Source organism: Aphidius gifuensis, linkage group LG3, assembly GCF_014905175.1.
Source record: "Aphidius gifuensis isolate YNYX2018 linkage group LG3, ASM1490517v1, whole genome shotgun sequence".
In the NCBI taxonomy this organism is placed as follows: Eukaryota; Metazoa; Arthropoda; class Insecta; order Hymenoptera; family Braconidae; genus Aphidius; species Aphidius gifuensis.
The window spans coordinates 1,116,552-1,137,634 of record NC_057790.1 but is presented as its reverse complement, the minus strand read 5'-3'; the positions used below and the strand labels follow the sequence as shown (position 1 = coordinate 1,137,634).

The window sequence follows — 21,083 nt, the reverse complement described above, 5'->3', positions numbered from 1 at the left end:
AGAAAAGTTGTTAATGGTAAAACTATAGTCAAGAATTTTAGAGGAGTTTTATGTTTGCCAGGTAGTTATATTACTGTCATTAAAACAAACATGTATAATCATAAATGCATGTACTAATAGTCAGTTATTATTATCAACTTATTACACTAACCATTATTTTTTTTTTTAAATAAACTATCCAAGACCGACACTTGGTTATGAAAATTTTCTTTTTAATAACTATTTTTTTCGAGTTATATAACTCTCAAGTCCATACAATGGCAATAAAAAATAATATATTTCACATACACCTCATTTAATACGAAAAAAAAAATAAAGAATATAAACTTATTTTATTATTATGTTTATTTTTAAACTGTAATTTTTTATTTTATCTAACTCCACGTGAGTTTTAAATATATGAGTAATACACTTTAGTGTTCTAGACTTCCTGTATGTTAACATTACGTAGTAAAATATATTTTTTTTTTTTTACAGTTATTGTGTGTGGGTGTGTGGTTCGTTGGGCAACTAATTTCATGCGAGATCTACCACCAACAGTTTTGACCATCGATGTAATAAATCACAAAATATCTTGCCTTATCTATGTACATGTGAATAAATGATTTACTTATTTTATTTTTTAAAAATTGAAGTTTGCACGCAAGACCAACGCGTAATTAATTATTGGCAAATCCAAGTGTTAAAGGTTAATGAACTTTTTTATTTTATCGGAAATTTTAAATGCCAAATGATGAGCCATTTATTTTTATCAATTGATAAATATTTTATACAATTTATATTTGATTTGACTGGATTTTAAGTATTTTTTTTTCACTTGACTACTAATTTTTAAAATGATAAAATATTTAGAGTCATATTTTAAAATTAAATTAAATATTTATTCTTCAGCTAAAGTATTTTTAAAGGAAAAAAAAATCAATCAATTAAAAACTTTTTTAATCAAAATAATGTTGTTATTAAAAATTAAAAGTATTTTTTTTTGTATTTCAATTATTTTTTTTAAATTATCAACACTCAAATGGACATTTTCATCAATGTGATAGTAAATAGAATTTTTTTTATTGATTAAAAATATTTTTTATAGGTAGGTTCTTCAAATTGACAGTAAAAAAATGAAGTAAAAAGTAAATTCAGTGAATAAGGGTTGTAAGAAAATTGCAATATTTTTTTATGATGAATTTTTAAGTTAAAAAATGTCATGTATTTTGTGTTGGGTTGACATTTGTGGACATTCAGCCGAGATACACAAGGTAGATGTACATTATCGATTTGTTGCAAGCTCCAACTCCAATCGACCTCCAACAAACTGCAATGGCTGTATCGAAGAGAATAGCAAAGTCGCAATAGGGCGTGGATTTAAACCTTTTAAATTGTGACTAAATATTGCTAGTTTATTTTTTATTTTCTCATCTTTTACTTATCAACATAACATTGCAAGAAACATCACTTTGATTAGTGAAACTCTGTGGGTAAATTGAGCGTATTATGCGCAAAAACTCATTAACAAATCTGAATTTTGCAGTCCAACTCTTTTGGAAAGGAGAGTTAACATGAGTTTGTTTGAACAACTTTTAAATATCTACTACTTTGACACTTTTATTTACACTATATAAAATACCACTAAATAATATTTAAATATTCTTTTTTTCTTTTCATTTTTATTCCTAATGTTATTTTTTAAATAAAAAATTAATTAATGATAAATTAATTAATTTATTATCAGTAAATAATTATTTTTTAATTTAAAATTATTAAAAGTTTTTATCATTTGATTTAAATAGAAATTATATTTATTTTTTTAATATTATTTAAACATTTTTTAAATATATTTAAATATATAAAAAAAGATTTCTAATAATCGATTATTTTAAAATCCACATATTTAACTTAGATAAACTGTTTTTATATTTACTTCAACCAAACTTTTATTATAAACAACAAAAGTTGAGTCTATAGATATATCGATGCAGAAAGTTTTTCTTGTTGTGATCATTTTGTTATTATTATTTTATTTTTTTTCATCAAACTTTTCATGTTTCTATTAGGTAAGTTTTTGCTATTTTTATTTTATTGAATTTTATTTTTCATTTTAGATAGTATTATTCACTTAACTAAATTGATCAAAGTGATTTTAACTATTGAAGTAATATCAATAAGAAAATCAAGTCTGTTTCTTTTTTTTTTTAATCAATGTGATTTTGTACTAGAGATATTAATGAGATCCCATTGAATTGCAAAACAATGTCATTTTAAAATTAAAATGCTATTGTTTGGACATTAAATTGTATATTGTTTAAAATTAATTTAATATTTTATTTGGAGCTTTATCTAATTAGAAAAAATATATTTAAAAAATATTTAAAGTAAAGCAAGTATGTAATATTTAATTATTAAAATCAATTAATAATTAATTTTTAACTTGAAAGATTTAATAAATATAATTCAAAGAAATTTGTTTATATAATTTATTTTATTTTTAAATATAATTTACTTTGATAATTTTTTTTCAGCTAAAAGTTTATATTTATTATCTATCTTGGAATGAATTTATCATTTGTATTTTGCATCTGAGATTATAATTATTTATTAATAAAGCCAACTTCTTCAGAACTTGGATTACTTCTTATTTCTTAAATTTAAAAATTCAATGTGAGTGATAAAGTAAGTCCACTTAGGTCAAAGAACAAAAAAAAAAAAAAAAAAGAAAAGTAGTGCCTTGTGTTTTTGAATCTGCTTTTTAGAAAATCCAATGGTAAAGTAAGCCAACTTGATTGAGGAAAAGGCCAAAACTAGAGCCAACTTGTGGAGGATTATCTTTGGATTCGATTTGACCAGGCTTGATACCAAATCCTATTTTCAAACTGCAAAGAGTATAACGTGCACTAAAGCTGAATGAATATTCTACAAGGTTACATTTCAAATATAAATGCATTCATATCTATATATATCTGTTTTTGTATTTCGTATATATTGTAAATCAATATTGTCCTTAAAAATTACAGCCATCAAGCGACTAATTAATCCCATATACCCTCTAATAATTAAACAAGTTTAAAGTTTCCAAATCCATCAGCAAAGTGTATTTCAAAATTTATTATAATTATTTATTAATATACCTAATAGTAGATCATAACTCCATATCTGATCCTATCAAAAATACCCAGAAAAAAAATTCCATCAATGACGAAAAATTCTTTAAATCAAATGCCAATTTTTAAATCGAAAAAAAATATTCAAATAATATTTAAAATTATTATTAAAAACATAATTTAAAAATTTTTTAATAAATTATTATTTAAATAAATTTTTTCCGGATAATATACCGAGTTGAAATTAACACTTGAATTAGTTATCAGATTATTTTTTGTTAGAGACAATCCCTTCATTTGCTATTATCACATAAATGAGTATTTCTTATACTATCATCCTTTTATAAGTACCCTACCCATTTATACATTTACCCCATTTTTATTTTCTTGATGTATTTTTTTTTTTTTTTTTTTGCTTTCCTCTATTCCACCTCACTGAGTAAGGTAAAAAAAAAAAAAAACTGAATCGAAACTGATCCATAGCAATTTCATCCAGGATGGCTTACAATGAAACGTGACAATCACTAGCGACCAATCGCAAGTGGATGTTGCATAGCATACATATATATATGTAACAATGTATAATACGATGTGCTATACTTTATTTTTATTTATACTATTTGTTTCACGATGTTTCGCGTAACATACATGGCTTTCACTTGTCTTTCCATGTCGTGCATTACACTACTTTTTCTTCCGCTAGACTTACTCTTTGTGACACAATCCAAATAACACTAAAGAATTTTTTCTTTTTTTTTTTTACTTCGATTTTATAAAATATAAATGTATACGATTTGAAATACTACAACTTGTAAAAAATATATGGATTTTATGAAAGTAAAAAAAAAAAGAAGCTTTTTTATTCTATTGTTATTTGTTCAATATCTATTTTTGTATTATTGTGTTTGTATTTTTATATTAAAAAATATTGAACAATAGATGATAAAAAAAAAAAAAAATAGAAAAAAATAATATTGGATATGGATTGAATGCAAACAAATTTATGCTACGGAAATTGAGTAAATTGGGGATAAGGTTTGATAGACATTTGAGCCATATCAACATGTTAAAATGCATATTGAAGTTTTATGCGGTATTACAAGATCACCGAGCTATAGTTGGCAAAGAGCTTTGAGAAATGATAGAACAGACCAGTTCTCTTTGATTTTCATGCTTTTTTTAAATTTCCATCCTTTATGCTCTTCTTTCTCTCGTCAGTTGTATTTTCTCATCTTATTAAATGCCTGTCTTCTCCGCATGGCACTTATCCCCTTATTCAAAAAGTCCTTCACAATATTACCACAGCAACCTTCAACCACAGTAAACACCCCCTTCCCTCCCTCATCATTTTTTTTTCTATTTTTTTTTTTATTTAAAAAAAAATAAAATCGATGAATTTTTAAACAGTTTTCAATCATATAAATTTAAAAATACAATACATGAATTTACAAGTAGAAAAATAAATTTGAATTATATTAAAAATAAATTTAGCCATTTAAATTTTTTAAATTTTCATATAAAGTACAAAAAAAAAATATATATTTAAAATTCATACGCCTAAATATTGATGTAATTAAACTTCAATATATTTTTAAAATTGAAATATAAATTGTTTTGATAATATTTTATCTATAAAAAAAAAATTTGTAATTTTTATTATTTTTATATTTTTTAAAAATGAAAAATAAATATGTAAAAAATAAAAAAAAAAATTGAATAATCGGTTTTTTATGTTTCCGGTTTTTGGAGCTTTGCTGATATTGCAAAGTTACCAGACTTTATGTTCAATAAATGTGTATGTATATATATATTCACTGGAGAAGAGGCAAGATTGTCGGCAATAGATTTTCCTGCTCCAATCTTCTTTGTTCATAAATATATATATGTATCTCATTTTATTTCACTCTCTTTCTCTACTCGTGCACACGCTAACCACAGCAGAATCATGGACCATGGTTCTTTGGAAAGTAACCTAATTTAATCGAAACCTCTGGACTTTGAAATCCAAGTCCAGAGGGCTTCCAGAGTATATATACATACAAAAAAGGTATGTATATAAAAGAGGTATATATTATCTGCTCTTGTAAGATGAGCAGATGTGCACTAACGTGTAAAAATTTTGTACAAAAAGTTAATTTAAATGGTTTTATGATAACAGTTAACTTTTAATTTTGTTAATTAAATTTTTTATCAATTTAATATATTTAATAATCAATTGCGCGTTATCTAGTCGGATAATTCTATCCAAATTTAAATGTCAATTTCAAAATAAATACAGGAAAATTATATTATCAAATTTAGACACAAAAAATTTCGAATATTTAATTTTTTTTGTGCTTCGTTTTAAAATAAAATTCATGTATTTTTATAATTTAGGATTATAGGTATTTGCTAATTATATAATGGCATCAAGAAATTCAATATTGATTATATTTTTTTATTTTCATTACTGCACATGTTTGCATATACTTTTATAAATAACGTCATATGAACGTTTATGTACACATCGCTTTTAGCCATCATCAATTATAATTTTAATTATATATTTTTTGCATGAAAATTCATCAAATATTTGTATAATTAACTTGAGCTTTATTGATATATGAATCAATCAATCAAATAAACAAACAAACAAAATGAATGATGAATTTTTTTTTATTAATATTTAATTTAATTGAAGAGCACAATTTTAAAATTAAAAAAAAATAATTTGTAACATTTTTTTCTGTCTTTGTACTGTCTTTCCTTTCTACTTAATTTAAAATATAATCTTTTTTAACTTTGAGTTATATCAAATCAATGCTTAAAGTTACGTAAAATAAAAAAAAATTGGCATTATCATTTTCAAGAAAACTAAAACGAAGCTACAGAATCGTTTAGCTATACGAGCCACAAACCAATCCACTTACGTTTTCTCGTGAATTGTAAAATATATATACGGTTGAATGTCGCAAGTTGAAATATATCTTCTGCGGAAGACAGGAATATTCCAGAATAAGTGTGATAAAAAGAAAATCCATAAGAAAAAAAAAAAAAAAATAGCACAAGAAATCACAGTGTTGAAATAAAAAATTTTTTTACATTCACCTATCAATTTATACTCTTTCTTGATTCATTCTGTCAGTAGCAGTTTTTTTTACTGTATTATATAGTCACCAGAAATTTTAAACAAAAAGACAAATCAATTTTTTTTAAATAAAAAAATTTATCTTAAAATAAAAATATCACAAAATTAGAACAATGGTCAATAAAAGAAGGTAAAAAAAAAAGTAAATAAAATCCGGAAATGTGCAACCAACGAATAGGTGTGTGCATACGGTAGAAAAGCTCAGAAAAAAAAACATTTATTTTCTAGAATGACGAGGGCACTTTTTACCCGGATGTATATAAAGTCATGTATGTCGAGTAAATATATATATTTGTGTCTGTGTGTGTAGATTGCCTCACACGAAACAGTATATATAAAATTGTAGCAATTGGTACATCGTATGTCTGTTGTGTCATCGTTTCATTAGGCGAACAGCCACAGTAGAAGAAACCTCAATGTAGTTTTAGTCAGTTCAACAATATATATATGTATTTTTTACTTGCAATAACTCTAGCAAGGCTTCGAGAAGTTACGCTTCGATGGAAAAGTGAATTAGATCCATTCGTTTAAAATTCTATGCTTAAGCTACTATAAGCTTTTTTTTTTGTATTTATTTCCAACAATTCTTTTTCATTTTACTTTTAGTTTTAAAATTGAAAAATTATTCAATAATTAAACTGTAATTTTACACAATTTTAAAAAACTTGATGAAATTATATTTTAAAAATACATTGGCTACTAAATTTCATCCAGAGCTTTTTACCTCTAGAAAGTTAGCACATCACAATAGGCACAAACTAATATAGTTAGAACTAAATTTTTATGCTTTTTTTGTGCTATTTTTGTGTGGAACTTGCGATTTTTGTGCTTTTATATATTTTTTTTTATACAATGTTTTGCCACCTCAATATTAAGTTAGCACAACTTCTTTAATAATTAACTTATTCTAATGAACTCTCGATCAAAATTATGTGCTTTTTATGTGTTTTTATTCTACGTTTAAATTAATTTTTTATTCCAATTATTTTTTATTTAAATAATTTTTTTTTCAACAATGTTGTGCTAGCTTAATATTAAGTTAACACAACTTCTTTAATAATCAACTTATTCCAGTGAACTCTTGACCAAAATTATGTGCTTTTTATGTGTTTTTATTCTACGTTTAAATTAATTTTTTATTTCAATTACTTTTTATTTAAATAATTTTTTTTTTTTTTTTTATTATGAAGAAAAAAAAAAAATTATTCAAATAAAAAGTATTGAAATAAAAAAATTAACTCGAACGTAAAATAAGAACATAAAAGCTTTATATGATCCTTCACTGAAATAAGTTGATTATTAAAGAAGTTGTGTTAACTCAATTTATTTAATATTAAGCAAAAAAAATAAATAAAAAATAATTTAAACATAGATAACACATCAATCAATTAGATAAGTTATTACAAAATTAGTGCTAATATTAAGGTAACAACTGTAAAATATATATAAACGCAAAAATTACGGTTTTACACAAATAGCATAAAATGGGTGGTTTTGTTGCATAGTATACTTTTTCTATAGGTGAGCTTTTGTTAAGGTCAAATTAATAATCAAAAATTAAAATTAATTTCTGTATCTTGCAGAATTATTTGACCAATGTTTAAATATTTACCAATTATAATAAAAATATATTTAAAAAATATTTAAAGTATTTTTCTAATATATATTTTAAATATTATTATGATAAATAAATTCTCTAAGCTTGAATTGATTGTTATCTAGAAACTGTCACACATTGTATGTACTGTTGTATGAAAATGATTGATCAAATTTTATTGTCATATATTTTGGCTCCAGCGATGCTGCATGATGAAAATTTTAGCATGGATATCTGACCTCAATCATATTTCTATATAACAAGGTTGTTACTTGTTTGTGTATATACATATAATTCAAAGTTAAATGTATAATAGAGATTTAGTAAATATATACACATATAAGGCTGGCTGATGCAGTTTGGGTTTGGCATGACTATATGTTACAGAGTACACGATATTACAATAGATAATTTATTACTTTGAAGAACAACAGTTTATGGACTCGTGATGTGAATTTATACCGATAATATATATATATATATTTATTGATAAAATGATGTACGCTTTATACATTTTAATCTAGTCATATTTATTTTATTAAATTTTAATAAATTTAATAATAATTCAACAGTGATTCAAAATTATAAATTAATTATAATTTATTTTATATTTATTACAATATTATCATGGATTTTATTCTATTAATTTTTATCAATTAACAGGTCAACAATCAATCAATTATAATAATTATAAAAATAATTATTTACTTTACATTTACATAAATAACTCAAAATTATTATTGACGTGATGAATTATTATTATTTTATTCATTTCAATGATTAAATGGGAAAAAAAATATTGAATGTTGAATTGTAGTGAAAAATATTAATTAAAATTAATAACTACAAGATCAAATTATAATATTACAAGTACCGAGTTTAATTTTAGATATTTATTAATGACTCGGTGATCCAGTGACATACATAATAAAAAACTTTTTATAAATTTCTCGACATTGAATTATATTTTTTAATAATTTAAAAATATAAAAAATTCTTATTAATAAGGTTTTTTTTCTAATTTGATTGATTAAATGATAAAAATAATATTTATCATTAAATTAATCTTTCAAGTAAAGAAGACATAAAATAAAAACATATCACTATGTTTTTTTTTAAAATTTTTTTCTACCTTATCATCAAGATTAATAGACTGAATTTATTTGACCTCAATGTTCACTTTTCTATGCCACAAGAATATTATTATTTTTGCACTTCTCGTGATGTAAATTCATTTTTGATTATAGCAATATTTTGATGAGATACTTTTGACTTTAATAATATAACATTAAAACTTATTGGGATTTTTTAAAATTTGAAATATTATTTCAATTTAAATTAAAAATATAATTGAGAATATATTTGAATAAATTTAATTAATTATTTCATAGAGGTTATTAAAAAACTCAATCATAATTACGTTGACCATCTGATGAAAAATCTGATGAATCCACAAACCCGAATAATATAAAAAAATTAATTATTTTTTTTTGTTGGAAGAAATAAACTTTGTTTAATTCTTCAAGTGTCTATAAAAAAAAAAAAAAAATTATAAATACGTTAATCACCTGAGCTTTTTAGTCAGTGATTCATGAATTGCAAAATTTTTTTTCTTATATTTCCCAAGGCTCAACATTTTTTTCTCCCTCCCCTATGTTTAATTTGAAACCCTCCAGTCTAAGACATCACTTTTTTTTGTGTTATTTATTATCGGCACTTACCCTGGGATTTAATTTATCTCGTCATGTCAAGTAATTCTATCAAAAAGACTGTAAAAAGTACAATAAAACCAAAAAAGAGAAAAGACAAAAAAAAAAAGGACAAAGCAGAACAATTGAATGGTTTGAAACAAGAGAGAGAAATTGAATTGGTCTGCTGTTCACAAAACAAGAGAATTATAATTCTATACAGAATATATATGAAGTATAGTTTACACTTTGGTCAATGGAATTGTCGGAATTTCATTGAGGCTATATGTACATATAAGTTTTCAATTTCCATTTACCATTCCAAAGTTTGGAGTTGACATATATGACACTCTATTATCCTCATGAAATATCGACACTCAAATATTTCTACAAACCACATGAAGGGTTATCAATTAAATAATAATTATGTCAATAATATTATTTTTAAAATGAAAATTAAAACAATCATTTAATAATTAAATTAATAAAAACTTACCGAAGTTTTATTGCCAAGATTTTTAACTCGACAATTTAAATATGTTGTTTTTCCCAATAATGCTGTTACATTTTTTGATGCTGCTAAATCAAAATACGGTCCAGTTTTTGGTGTACCATCAGGATTTTGTCCATTACGTGATAGGGAATCATCAAATACTGAATTTGATTGTGCTGAGTCGGAATTTTTTCCGCTACTTGTCTGTTGCAGACAATTACCTGGTGCACCTGTAACACGAAAAGCAAACAAATATTCAATTAGAATTAGTCAAGTAGAAGCATGATGGATATATATTTCAAAACTCATGTATTTTTAAAATTTCATGATATGGATAAATTTATACGGGATCTATAGTCCAAGCAAGTTTGTCGATAAGAGAATTTGCAATTTAAATTTAAGTTTGAACGTTACTGAAGCTGTGAGGTGGATAGTAACATGAAGACTCGTAAGATCGTCTGTTCAGTCGTACGTGAAGCTTGTTTGTTGAAGATAAAAGAGCCAAGAAAATCGATTGCAGGTTGGTTGGTTCAGGGAATAGCAAGCAAGCAAGCGAGCGAGCAAGAAAACAACGAGACGCAAGTTAATGTGTGAGTATAAAAGTAGCAAAGTAGCAACAAAAGATAGATAAATAAATAGAGAGAGTGAGAGAGGGGAAAAGAGGGAGCAAAGTTTTGGATATATGAAAGTTTTCGTTGAAAATTTTCCTATTCGATAACTAAATTTGCTAGTGGAATCAAGAGTGTCCCTAGAGAGAGAAATGACCAAATGATATAAACTGAAAATGAAACCCTTGACCACGCCTTTTGAGAGCTACAAAATAATACGGTCACATAGAACGCGCGAACCGCGACGAAACTTTACCTATTAATCGTTTGAACGTCGGATGTACCGGATGCACCAAGCTAGATCTATGAGTTTCTGGGTACTACTTGACTCATTGATGCTTGAGGCAAAGTCTTGGTAAAACTATTTCAACAAAATATCTCACTTTAAACTCCCATGGGTGGAACAAGTGAAATGGCTTTATAGTTTATTTTAAAAAATAGTTTTTTGAAAAATATTCAATGCACCAGTTTGTTTAACAAGTCAATTCAAATGACACTTTATTTTTTTATACAATATTTGATGATGCTACAGAAACTTTGGTGCAACAAAGTTATACTGATAGATTGACCAATTTGGCAAATACTTTTTTTATTTTTTTTGCTATCGTAAATTACAAACTAGACCAGTAACTGTCGTGACAGATAATAAATTTACACACAAAAATATCGATGCTGATATTTTTTATTATTTTTCAATTTTTGGTCAATTAATTTAAGATTATTTTTTGCAATTTTGATAAAGCGTAAAGTGGTGTAACAGAGAGAGAGAGTATTTAAAAACATAAGTCTAGCAAATTCAATATTTGAGAATAAATTGTTTTTTTTTAAATAAATAATACAATGTAATTGGTTTTTAATCATGTTTGAAATACTCTCGAGTTAATGCTATATAAAAAAAGTCAATAAACAATTTAAAATTTCTTTTGTATTGTTGTTATTTAATTATTTTTTATTTTCATCGTCTTAATTTACAAGTAATTAAATGTCAAAGCTGCTTAACTATTATTCTTCCACACTCAAAGACTGTTTGTAAATTAAAAAAATGCCAATATTAAAAAAAAAGGAAAAAAATTATTTTCAATAGATACTTTAAGCGTGTGAAAATAGCTGCGATAGATTTCTCAAAAGTTTTTGCATCAGTGTAAGTGATAAATTGTATTACAAGTGAAAAAAAAATGTCAGCTTATTTTTACCAATAAAATTACGCCATCATTCTAAAATTATATTTAATTTTCTAGTAAAAATAAAAATGTATTTACAATAAAATAATTATGTAGACAATTTACTTGTTAATTTAAAAAAAAAAATATCAATCTAATTGGAGCTTTACAACTTCAGAGACTCAGGGAATTAAATGGAGTCAGTCTGAAAGTTGACTTAGCTTTATTCTCTCGGCTTGTTCAATATATTCAATGTGTATTTCTACAAAGCAATAAAGCATACAACTAATATTTTGTATACAGAACATAAGACTACATTGAAACTGTATGAAATACTCTTTATAGATTATAGAAAGAGAGAGAAAGAGAGTAGTAGCATTCGATTCAGTCCATCTTTTGATGATAAATAAACTGTTCAAGGTATCATATTTCTTCGTCGAGTGAATCTTGGACTCTCTGAACTATTGGAGTATATAAATCATATCTCACACAGAATGAGGGGTTTATAACAAAATCCATTTCGTTCAGAACTAAATTGGATTAATTTTCCTTTTCATCAAATACATCATTCTTCGGTATTTCTATATATATTTTGCCAATTTTATATCTCAGGTTTTTTTTACCTGCGTAGATCCTATCAACTCGCAAAACTTTTTATTTATTTTTTTAATAAACAACAACATAATGACAAAAACTTTTTTTTTCATTAGAATATTATTATGACAATCTGTAATATCTAATGTATGATTTTTAATTATCTCTCCTTTTGATTGGTATTGTTTCATTTTTCTTGTTGGATTTTTTTTTTTTTTCTATCGAAATTCTCATTAGTAAAGAGAGTCTGATTTCGAATATATATATGAAAAAGTTTTGATGTATTAAACAATGATAAAATTGAAGAAAAGTTTTAGTCACGTAATAAAAAAAAAATACATATAAAATTTAAAATAAAATATTTTATGTTTATCCATTTTGGAAAATCAGATATTTAATAAATTTAAATTTAAATTTCGATTGGTAAAATTAAATTAATTATTAAAGTTAATTTTAATTTGAAATAAAATTAAATTATGGAAATTGAGATTTTAGTTTTCAAATAAAAATACAAAATCAATTGAGGGTAAATATATTTTTCTTTAAAAAATTATGACAATAATTGTATTTAATTTTTTTTAACATTTAATAAGCTATACAGTAAATATTTATAAAAAAAAATTGACTGAATGGAATTTAAACTTTTGTTAGATTAGCAAAAGCATTGACAAAATCATGACAAGATTTTAGAATACATTTGTATACTCATACTCCAACTTTGATTAATTCAACTGTGGCATTACAAAGACCTTATACATTTTATAAATTTAAAGTTTTCATTGACTCGTGTGAGTATGTATGTTCAACTAGGTACGTGCCTCACCACGTTTGAACTTTCATAAAATTACTTTACTGAGTCGTCTTTAAACCTGCAGGGCTGCTGCTTTGGAGTGGTAAAAATTCAAGCACGTGGTTTAACCACGCATTTTCAACATACACACTTCAAAGTGAAGTTGGTATAAAAATAAATTTATTTTTTTTATGTAAAAACTTGCTGTGATTAAAAAACTACATGTACTTTTTTATATATATTTTTTTTTTCATGGCAATTAGGTAAATTTTTATTGCTGATATTTTCAAACAAAAATTTCATATGATGTAATTTGTAATGTAAATTTTAATAACTATATTTAATTTTTATAATTATAAAAAAACCATAAAGCATGTCAACATGAAGAGAGACAGAAATGATGAATGAAATTTCTCAGCCAATGAAATAATGTTATCGAGTCTTATTCATGTGATTTTTTAGAATAATATTTGTTCATTAAATCTTGAACTATATTTTATTAACTGTTACGAAATCCAATCTCATGTATGTCGATAATTATTTAATATCCGTACATTCAATGAGTCAAGTTTATCGTTAAATGATTAAACTAATAACTGCAATTTAATTGGATTAAATCCATTCAATATTTAACAATGTAAACAATGAAAATACTTGTCGTTATATTTTTTTTTTTATCTTGTATTCTACGCAATTTCGTTAGTGATAACGAAAACGATCATAGAAACAACTTTCAAAGAGACATTCCAAATACTTTCCGGTTATTCGAGTTAAAGAAGTTGCTATGAGGTTCACAACAAAAAAAAAAAAGTAAAAGGAAAAGAATAAATAAATAAAAATGAAAAGTAAATTGTAAAAAAGCAAACTCGTTGAGAAAAAAATGAAAAAAAGTTAGTCTTTTCTCAACGAGAAAAGCTTTTTGCTATTTTTATTTATTTATTTTTTTTTTGTTCATGCATGAACCATATACGGTTGAAAACTTTACATCACATAGTTCCTAGAAGATATTAAAAATTTCAAGTAATGCTAAAAGAACTTGATCATATTCGCCACAAGTTTTATTTGATTTTTTTAAAAATCTATTTAATATTAATAATTGTTCAAGTATTTAAAGTTTTTTTAATTTCATAAATTCTAAATAGATTGATAAAAAATATATAAAATTTAAATTAAAAAAAAATTAATTATAACAAATTCAAACTAAAAAATTAAAATACATTTATAAATTATTTTTATTTCAAATACAATTTAATTTTAAACAAATAGAAAAAATATATCCAAGTTAAATTTGAATTATTATAAATAAAAATTAATATATTTTTATATTTATTTTGTAAATATTTTCTATATGAATTTAATAAAAAAAAAAATTATTAATATTCTAAATAAATATGAAATCTATTTGCCTAAATGAAATCCATATAATTTTTTTTTTCAATATCATTTCAATGTATATATTTATCCCACTTGAATATTTGATGTGAAATATTCATTATATTCAATTTAAATCTGTCCTTTTTGTTTTTGTAATTTATTTATATTAAAAATAAATAAATATGACTATTCAAAGTATCAAAAACTACCAATATTGATAGAGAAAATAAAAAAAATATAACTGCAAACTGATGAATCAATTTATTAATAACTTTTTTTGTATAAAAAAAAGAGCTAACTGTTGATGTACAATTGAGATATACAATCGATAAATAAATATACGCTTACTAGTAAAGCTTTGTGGTCAAAGTATTGTATATAAATTGTGTTTATTTACCCTCAAGTATTTTAATAGTTCAACTTTTTTTTTACACAACGACATCCATCGTAATTAAATGTACCTTGATGAAGGTAGTTGTAAACAAAAGCTTTTTCATCAAAAATAACTGTGTGTAAATTAAGCATTGAAAAAGAGATACTATTTACCAATTGCAAGTCATTTATTTCATACAACTGTCAAAAGAATATTAGCTCGAATGATATATTTACATTGGAAACCATAGGGAAATATAAACCGAGGTAAAATAATAGCAATAGGTCATCGGAATTTGATATACACAGTGGAAAATTAAATAATAAAAAAAAAATAAAAATAAAATAAAGTAATATAAGGATATAGTAACTTGAGTAAAAACTGTTGCCGCCAATTTGCAGGAAAATTGGATTAAACCGTTTAGGAAAGCTCGATAAATTTGCGCCTGTATATTTGCCAACGGATGGCTGCTCCCAGGAGGCGGAGAAAACGGAAGACAAACGGAGATGGAAAAGAAAAAAAATAGAAAAATAAATAAATATAATAAGATAAAAAATAAAAAATAAATAGAATGATTGTATAAGAAAAAATGGAGACAGTGGAAAAATTGAAGAAAAATTCAAGTTTATCTTAGCAACAAGATCGACATTTTCATTTTTCCGTTACTACCAGTATTGAAATGTCCGGGGGGCATGTTGCTTCAGTCTGTGTATTACATGAAGAAATAATATATATATTTTATTTTTGTATATTCACGTTTTCAATGCTTGAAAATTGATGGAGAGATATAGAAAAAGCCGTTTAGCTTTGAACAAGTTTAGTGGCAATTATTTAAATATTTTTTCAACTATTATTTTAAAAATTATTTGAATTTTATATTTAAAAAGTAAATGATAATAATGATGATTTGAAATGTAAATGATAAATTAGTTTTTATATTTTTAAAAATAGTTTGAATAAAATATTTAAATTAATTAAATTTAATTTTTATTATTTTAAACATAAATTTCATAATTCTTTGTGGATATTTTTTTTATTAATTTATTACTTTTCAAGTTTCATTGTTTTGTAAAAGATAAATATTTTATACTTTTAAATGTATTATTTACTTTGAGACTTGTAATTGTAATGTAACTCAAATTTATTATATTTTATCAAGATGTGGCTTAAAGTTTTTCTATACATAAATATATATTTGAAAAAGCAAGTCAGACACGCGTTTCTGACTTGTTTATTATACCTTTGATCTCTCGGTTACTAATGACATGATAAAATAAATAAGCTTATTATTATTATTTTCAAAAATCATTTTAATAAATATTTTTAAATATATCTAAATATAAATATATCTTATTAAATAACGCTTCGATTTTTTGTTTTTATTTAAATTTGTTTCATCATTTCAATTTTATAATTGTGGCCTTCAAAATGGTCATTAACTCAAATATTAGAGATAGTTTTATACTATATCAGTTCAAGGTCATTCAACAGACAAGTTGGTCAAAACAATTGTGTAATAAACAGCTGTTTATTACAAAACATGAACATTCACAGAATAAATTAAGTTATGTAACAAAATAAAAAAAATTATACGAATACGTATAATATCAAGAACGTTAAGAGATGACTCAATCAAGTTTATTTTGCTCTGTCAAGGGCATTACATAATTTATTTTCAATTACATTTACACGAGACTTGGTGGTCGTTTACCGTATGAAAATATCAACGCAATTTATAATTTTTAATAATAATAATGTAGCACTTTATTTTCTCATTAAAATGATTAAAATTATATTTTTTTTTCTCACTTAATAAATCAATATTAATTATATTTTCTTATTTCTTTTTTTTATAAATATATTTACTCAAGATTGTTCCTGTTTTTTATTTATATATTTTTTTTTAAATAATGACGGAGATAAGTTTCCAATCGCTCGTCAACAAAACTAGTAATTATGAAAGTGTGTGAGGTCGCTGTTAGAATAATATACAAGAGTCAATCAGTTTTGTAAAAATCATCGACTCGTTCGGACGCTTGTTTTATAAAAAAAAAAAAAAAAAATGGAAATTAATAAACCAGTTGATAAAATACAAGTTGGTGATTGGTTTAAGAAAAATATTATTCCAAAAATTTCAACTAACATTGATAAAAATTGGAACAATGTAACAGTTGATATTTCAATACCAGAAAATAGTTTTTTTTTATCAACAGTTTATTTTATTGAAATTAAATTTGTGGATGAACAAAAATCAATAAAAATTGTTATTAAAAAACCATCTGGTATGACAACAATGAGTGAAAATATGCATACACGTCAACAATTTCACAATGAAATATTATTTTATAATAATATTTCAACAGCAAGTAAACGTTATCCAAAATGTTATTATGCATTTGAGGATAAATATAATGTTGACAACACAATTATTGTCACTGAAAATATTGAAACAATGGGTTATAAAATGTGTCCAGTTAAATATGACATACCATTTGAGTATGTAATTGCTGGTGTTGAGGAAATTGCAAGATTTCATGCAATGAGTTACATAATGAAGTTACGTGATCCAAAAAAATTTTATAGCATTTGCAACGAAATCGAAGAGACAAGATATGAAAAAGATGACTGGCATTCAAAATATATTAATTTAATATCACAAAGACCAATTAAATGGTTAAAAAAAGAAAAATTTGACCCAAAATTTTGTGAAAAGATTGAAAAATATTTTGAAAATGCGTATGGAAATATTATGATTACGTCACTGGAGGTAAAAGAGCCACTTGCTGTATTTTGTCATGGTGATTTTACGAGAAATAATATTTTATTTCGTCATAGTAAAAATAATAATATTGAGGGTAAATTAATTGACTTTGCAATGTTGAGATATGCATCACCAAGTATTGACTTGTCAACATTTTTGTACATAAGTGTTTCAAACAGTGACAGAAAACATCGTTTCGATGAAATATTTAATGCATACTATCAATCAATGACAAAGTATTTTGAAGATGAAAAAATGGAAATTCCAAATTATTATTCGTATGATGTGTTTGTTGATGACTACAAACGTAAAGCTATGTTTGGATATATCATTGCTATTTTTTTTTTGCCTCTTTTACGTGAACACGTGAGTTTAAATGACATTAATGAAGAAGATTTTTTTAACCCTGAAATAATGGCAGCATTTAGTGAAGATGCAGGTGGTGATTCTTTGTCCAGAGAATTTGCAGATATGTTACTTGAAATTCGTAATTTCGGTGGGCTTGATCATGTACAAGATTTTTAAATATTCAAACAAATCATAGAGCAAAAAATTATTTAAATAAAAATTTTGATGAGATTAAATTACTCAAGTCATTATTTTAAAAACTCTTCATGAATAAAACCATTGTTTTGAAGTAATTATATAAAAAAAAAAAAAATACATTTTTGTTTTTTATAAAAAATATTATTCAACTAATTAATTTTCCACTAATTAATTCATGATAAAATCAAAAATAAACATAGTACATTTTTGTAAACTAGATATAAACCTTTGACTAAAAAAAAATAAAAATCTACATTGTTGTTTTTTTTTTTTATTATTATGATTTTTTAATAATGTTAAAATTTAATTTAAAAAAATAAAAATAAAAAAATACTATGATAAAAATACATTAAAAAGTTGAAAGGCGAGTGTTTCATAAATATGATATGAATAAGGTATAAAAAATTGAAAAATACAAAAAAATTAAAAAAAATAAAATAAGAGTATATAACCATAAAGAAGGTTAAGCTTATGCTTGAAATAATTTTAACATCGGGACAGTGTAGATCTGCCTTTTAAATGAGCATTTTTTTTTCTTGCAGATATAAATTTTACATTGCGTATCTGTATTTTTGTTGAGTATTATTTTTCTTGATTGAATTAAATGAATTATTATCATTTTTTCTTTAATAAATATAATGCATATGTTTATTTTGTAAACACTGATGTTAGACAGACGTTTTTATAATTATTATTATTTTATTTGCAGACGATAAAATATCAATGTCAATAAAATTTTAATCTTCTAATTGAAGATATCATAGACAAGTAGTTTAATTCATTATCAAACACACGTGTTAGATTTTAATTCTATAAATTATCTTGTCATGTTATAAATGTAAACAGTCATATCTTTAACAATTTTTTTGTCGTTTGCATTATTTGTTGGAGGAAAAATTTTAAATAGTAAAATGAGTTTAAAAATTAAAAAAGTTCAAGTTAATTTTACAAGTGCCAGTTTGTATTTTAAAAACTGACATGATAATTTAACTGGGCTTATAAGTAGCACATGCAATCAGTTGATGACATGTGAAACAATTGTTACCACAAAATATTTACCTACTGTTGTGTCTTGTGTAACAAAATTAGGGTCTAGATGACAGAGAATATTTAATTAAACGAGTGGAAGTGAATGTTGTTTCCCAGAGCAATCCAAAGTTTTGAAAACAAAGTAAAACCACTAAATGAATAATATAGTTTATACTCGACAATTGTTATATCTTCAATTTTACACATTTGTTTTGAATTTAACCACGAAAAAAAGAAAAAGAAAACATCAAATACTTGATTTTTTCATATACAAAGTTGAAAAAAAACATGTAAAATTAAAAAAATTTATATGAATGTTAAAAATTAAATATTTGTATAAATTAAATTATCAAATTAAAAAAAAATGTTGAATTTTATATTTTTTAATTATACGTAAATTTAAAAATTAAATTAAAAAAATAATTTTAAAATTATATTGAATTTTTATAAATAAAATTAAATAACTGAAAATAAATGAAAAAATTTTTTTGAAGAAAGATATTTTTATAATTAATTATTTGAGATTAAATTTGTCGACTTTATGAGATGAAATAGCGACAACATCCTGAAGATTTGATGCGGATGTTGTCAAGTTAAATCGAAATATCAGTTAATTACTGAAGAGTTTCTATCCAATCATATTAAGATTGTCCCGACTGAGTTGGTCGAGCAGATTTGACAGTCTAATTATTATTTTACCCTGATTTCTCTGCCGAAATATATAATCATATTATCAATATGCTTTCTATTTTGATATCCCATCATCAATCTTTCAACAAGTAAAACTTATTTTAGAATAAAAATTTGTTTGCTTACTGTTTTAAAAATATGTATATCAATCATTTCTCTAAAGTTTTTCGAGGATAAAAAGATCTTCATGAGATCATCCGTAAAAACAAGAGTTATAAATAATTTTAAAAATTAAAAAAAAAATTAAATAATCTTGATAAAAAATCTGTAACTTTGAAAATTATTTATAATTTTTATTTTGTATATAAATTTTATGACTTTTGAATAATTATTTTTGTGAATTTAAAATTTATTAAAGTTGATATATTTATTAATATTTAATTTAAGTTATTGCATTTATCGCAAGACATAATTTAATTTTTAATGAACGGCTAATGTGAGATTGTAAATTTATCAAAAATATTAAGTGTATCATCGATGATATTTTTTGAACTTTTAATCTTATAATTGTCTGATTAAGACACAACTGGGCATGTGTGACTTTATCTGGCTCAAATATAATGACTTCTTTGACACTTTAACACTCGAGATTTATCTTTCACTCTGTCAAATAATGACATTTATTACTTTTTTTATCACAGAGTATTCGCGTCAATACGCACTTGCATTCTATTTAAAGACAATATCAACATTACTTATAAAAAACTTAATGAAATCAATTGATAATAATATCTGTACTGGCATTTATTTAATTAAAAAAAAAAATGTATTTTATTATTGAGGATTTATCTGATTTTTATTGACTAAATTTTTGGTATTTAAAATTGTCAATTAAATTTATTTGCCTAGTTAACTTACAATTTTAAAACTCTAAATAAAATATAAAATTTTTTTTTTAAAACACTATAATTAAGTGCATAAATTTCATTTAAAAATAAAATAAAATTTTAAATACCACAATTAAACTATTGAATATAAAAAATTATAAAACCAAGTTTTTTTTTTGTTCTTTAAATTAATTTTTTATATTTAGCTATCCAATTTTAGTATTTTCAATCAAACTCTCATTTCAAAGTGAAATTTATTCGCTTAATTATTAAATTAAAAAAAAAATTTTATGATATTTTAATATCACTTTTTGAATACTCAGCAAATAAATTT

General features: G+C 23.5%; 2 protein-coding genes across 5 annotated transcripts in view; one reads left to right on the top strand and one right to left on the bottom strand.

The window, feature by feature from the left end:
- The window catches only part of LOC122851273, a 162,260-nt gene that overhangs the window by 49,193 nt on the left and 91,984 nt on the right, over positions 1–21,083 (bottom strand). For all 4 annotated transcript variants that reach the window (XM_044150396.1, XM_044150398.1, XM_044150397.1 and 1 more), the window contains one exon: positions 10,001–10,227. In XM_044150396.1, coding sequence (XP_044006331.1) covers positions 10,001–10,227 — 227 coding nt within the window. The remainder of the gene's footprint in view (positions 1–10,000; positions 10,228–21,083) is intronic.
- LOC122851272 lies at positions 16,924–20,657 on the top strand. Its single transcript, XM_044150395.1, has one exon. It carries the CDS (start codon positions 16,959–16,961, stop codon positions 18,180–18,182), a length of 1,224 nt encoding a protein of 407 aa, XP_044006330.1. The 5' UTR covers positions 16,924–16,958; the 3' UTR covers positions 18,183–20,657.

Bases quoted from the DNA above. Each gene is read 5' to 3' on its own strand.
- LOC122851272 (XM_044150395.1), top strand. From the start codon at position 16,959: ATGGAAATTAATAAACCAGTTGATAAAATACAAGTTGGTGATTGGTTT.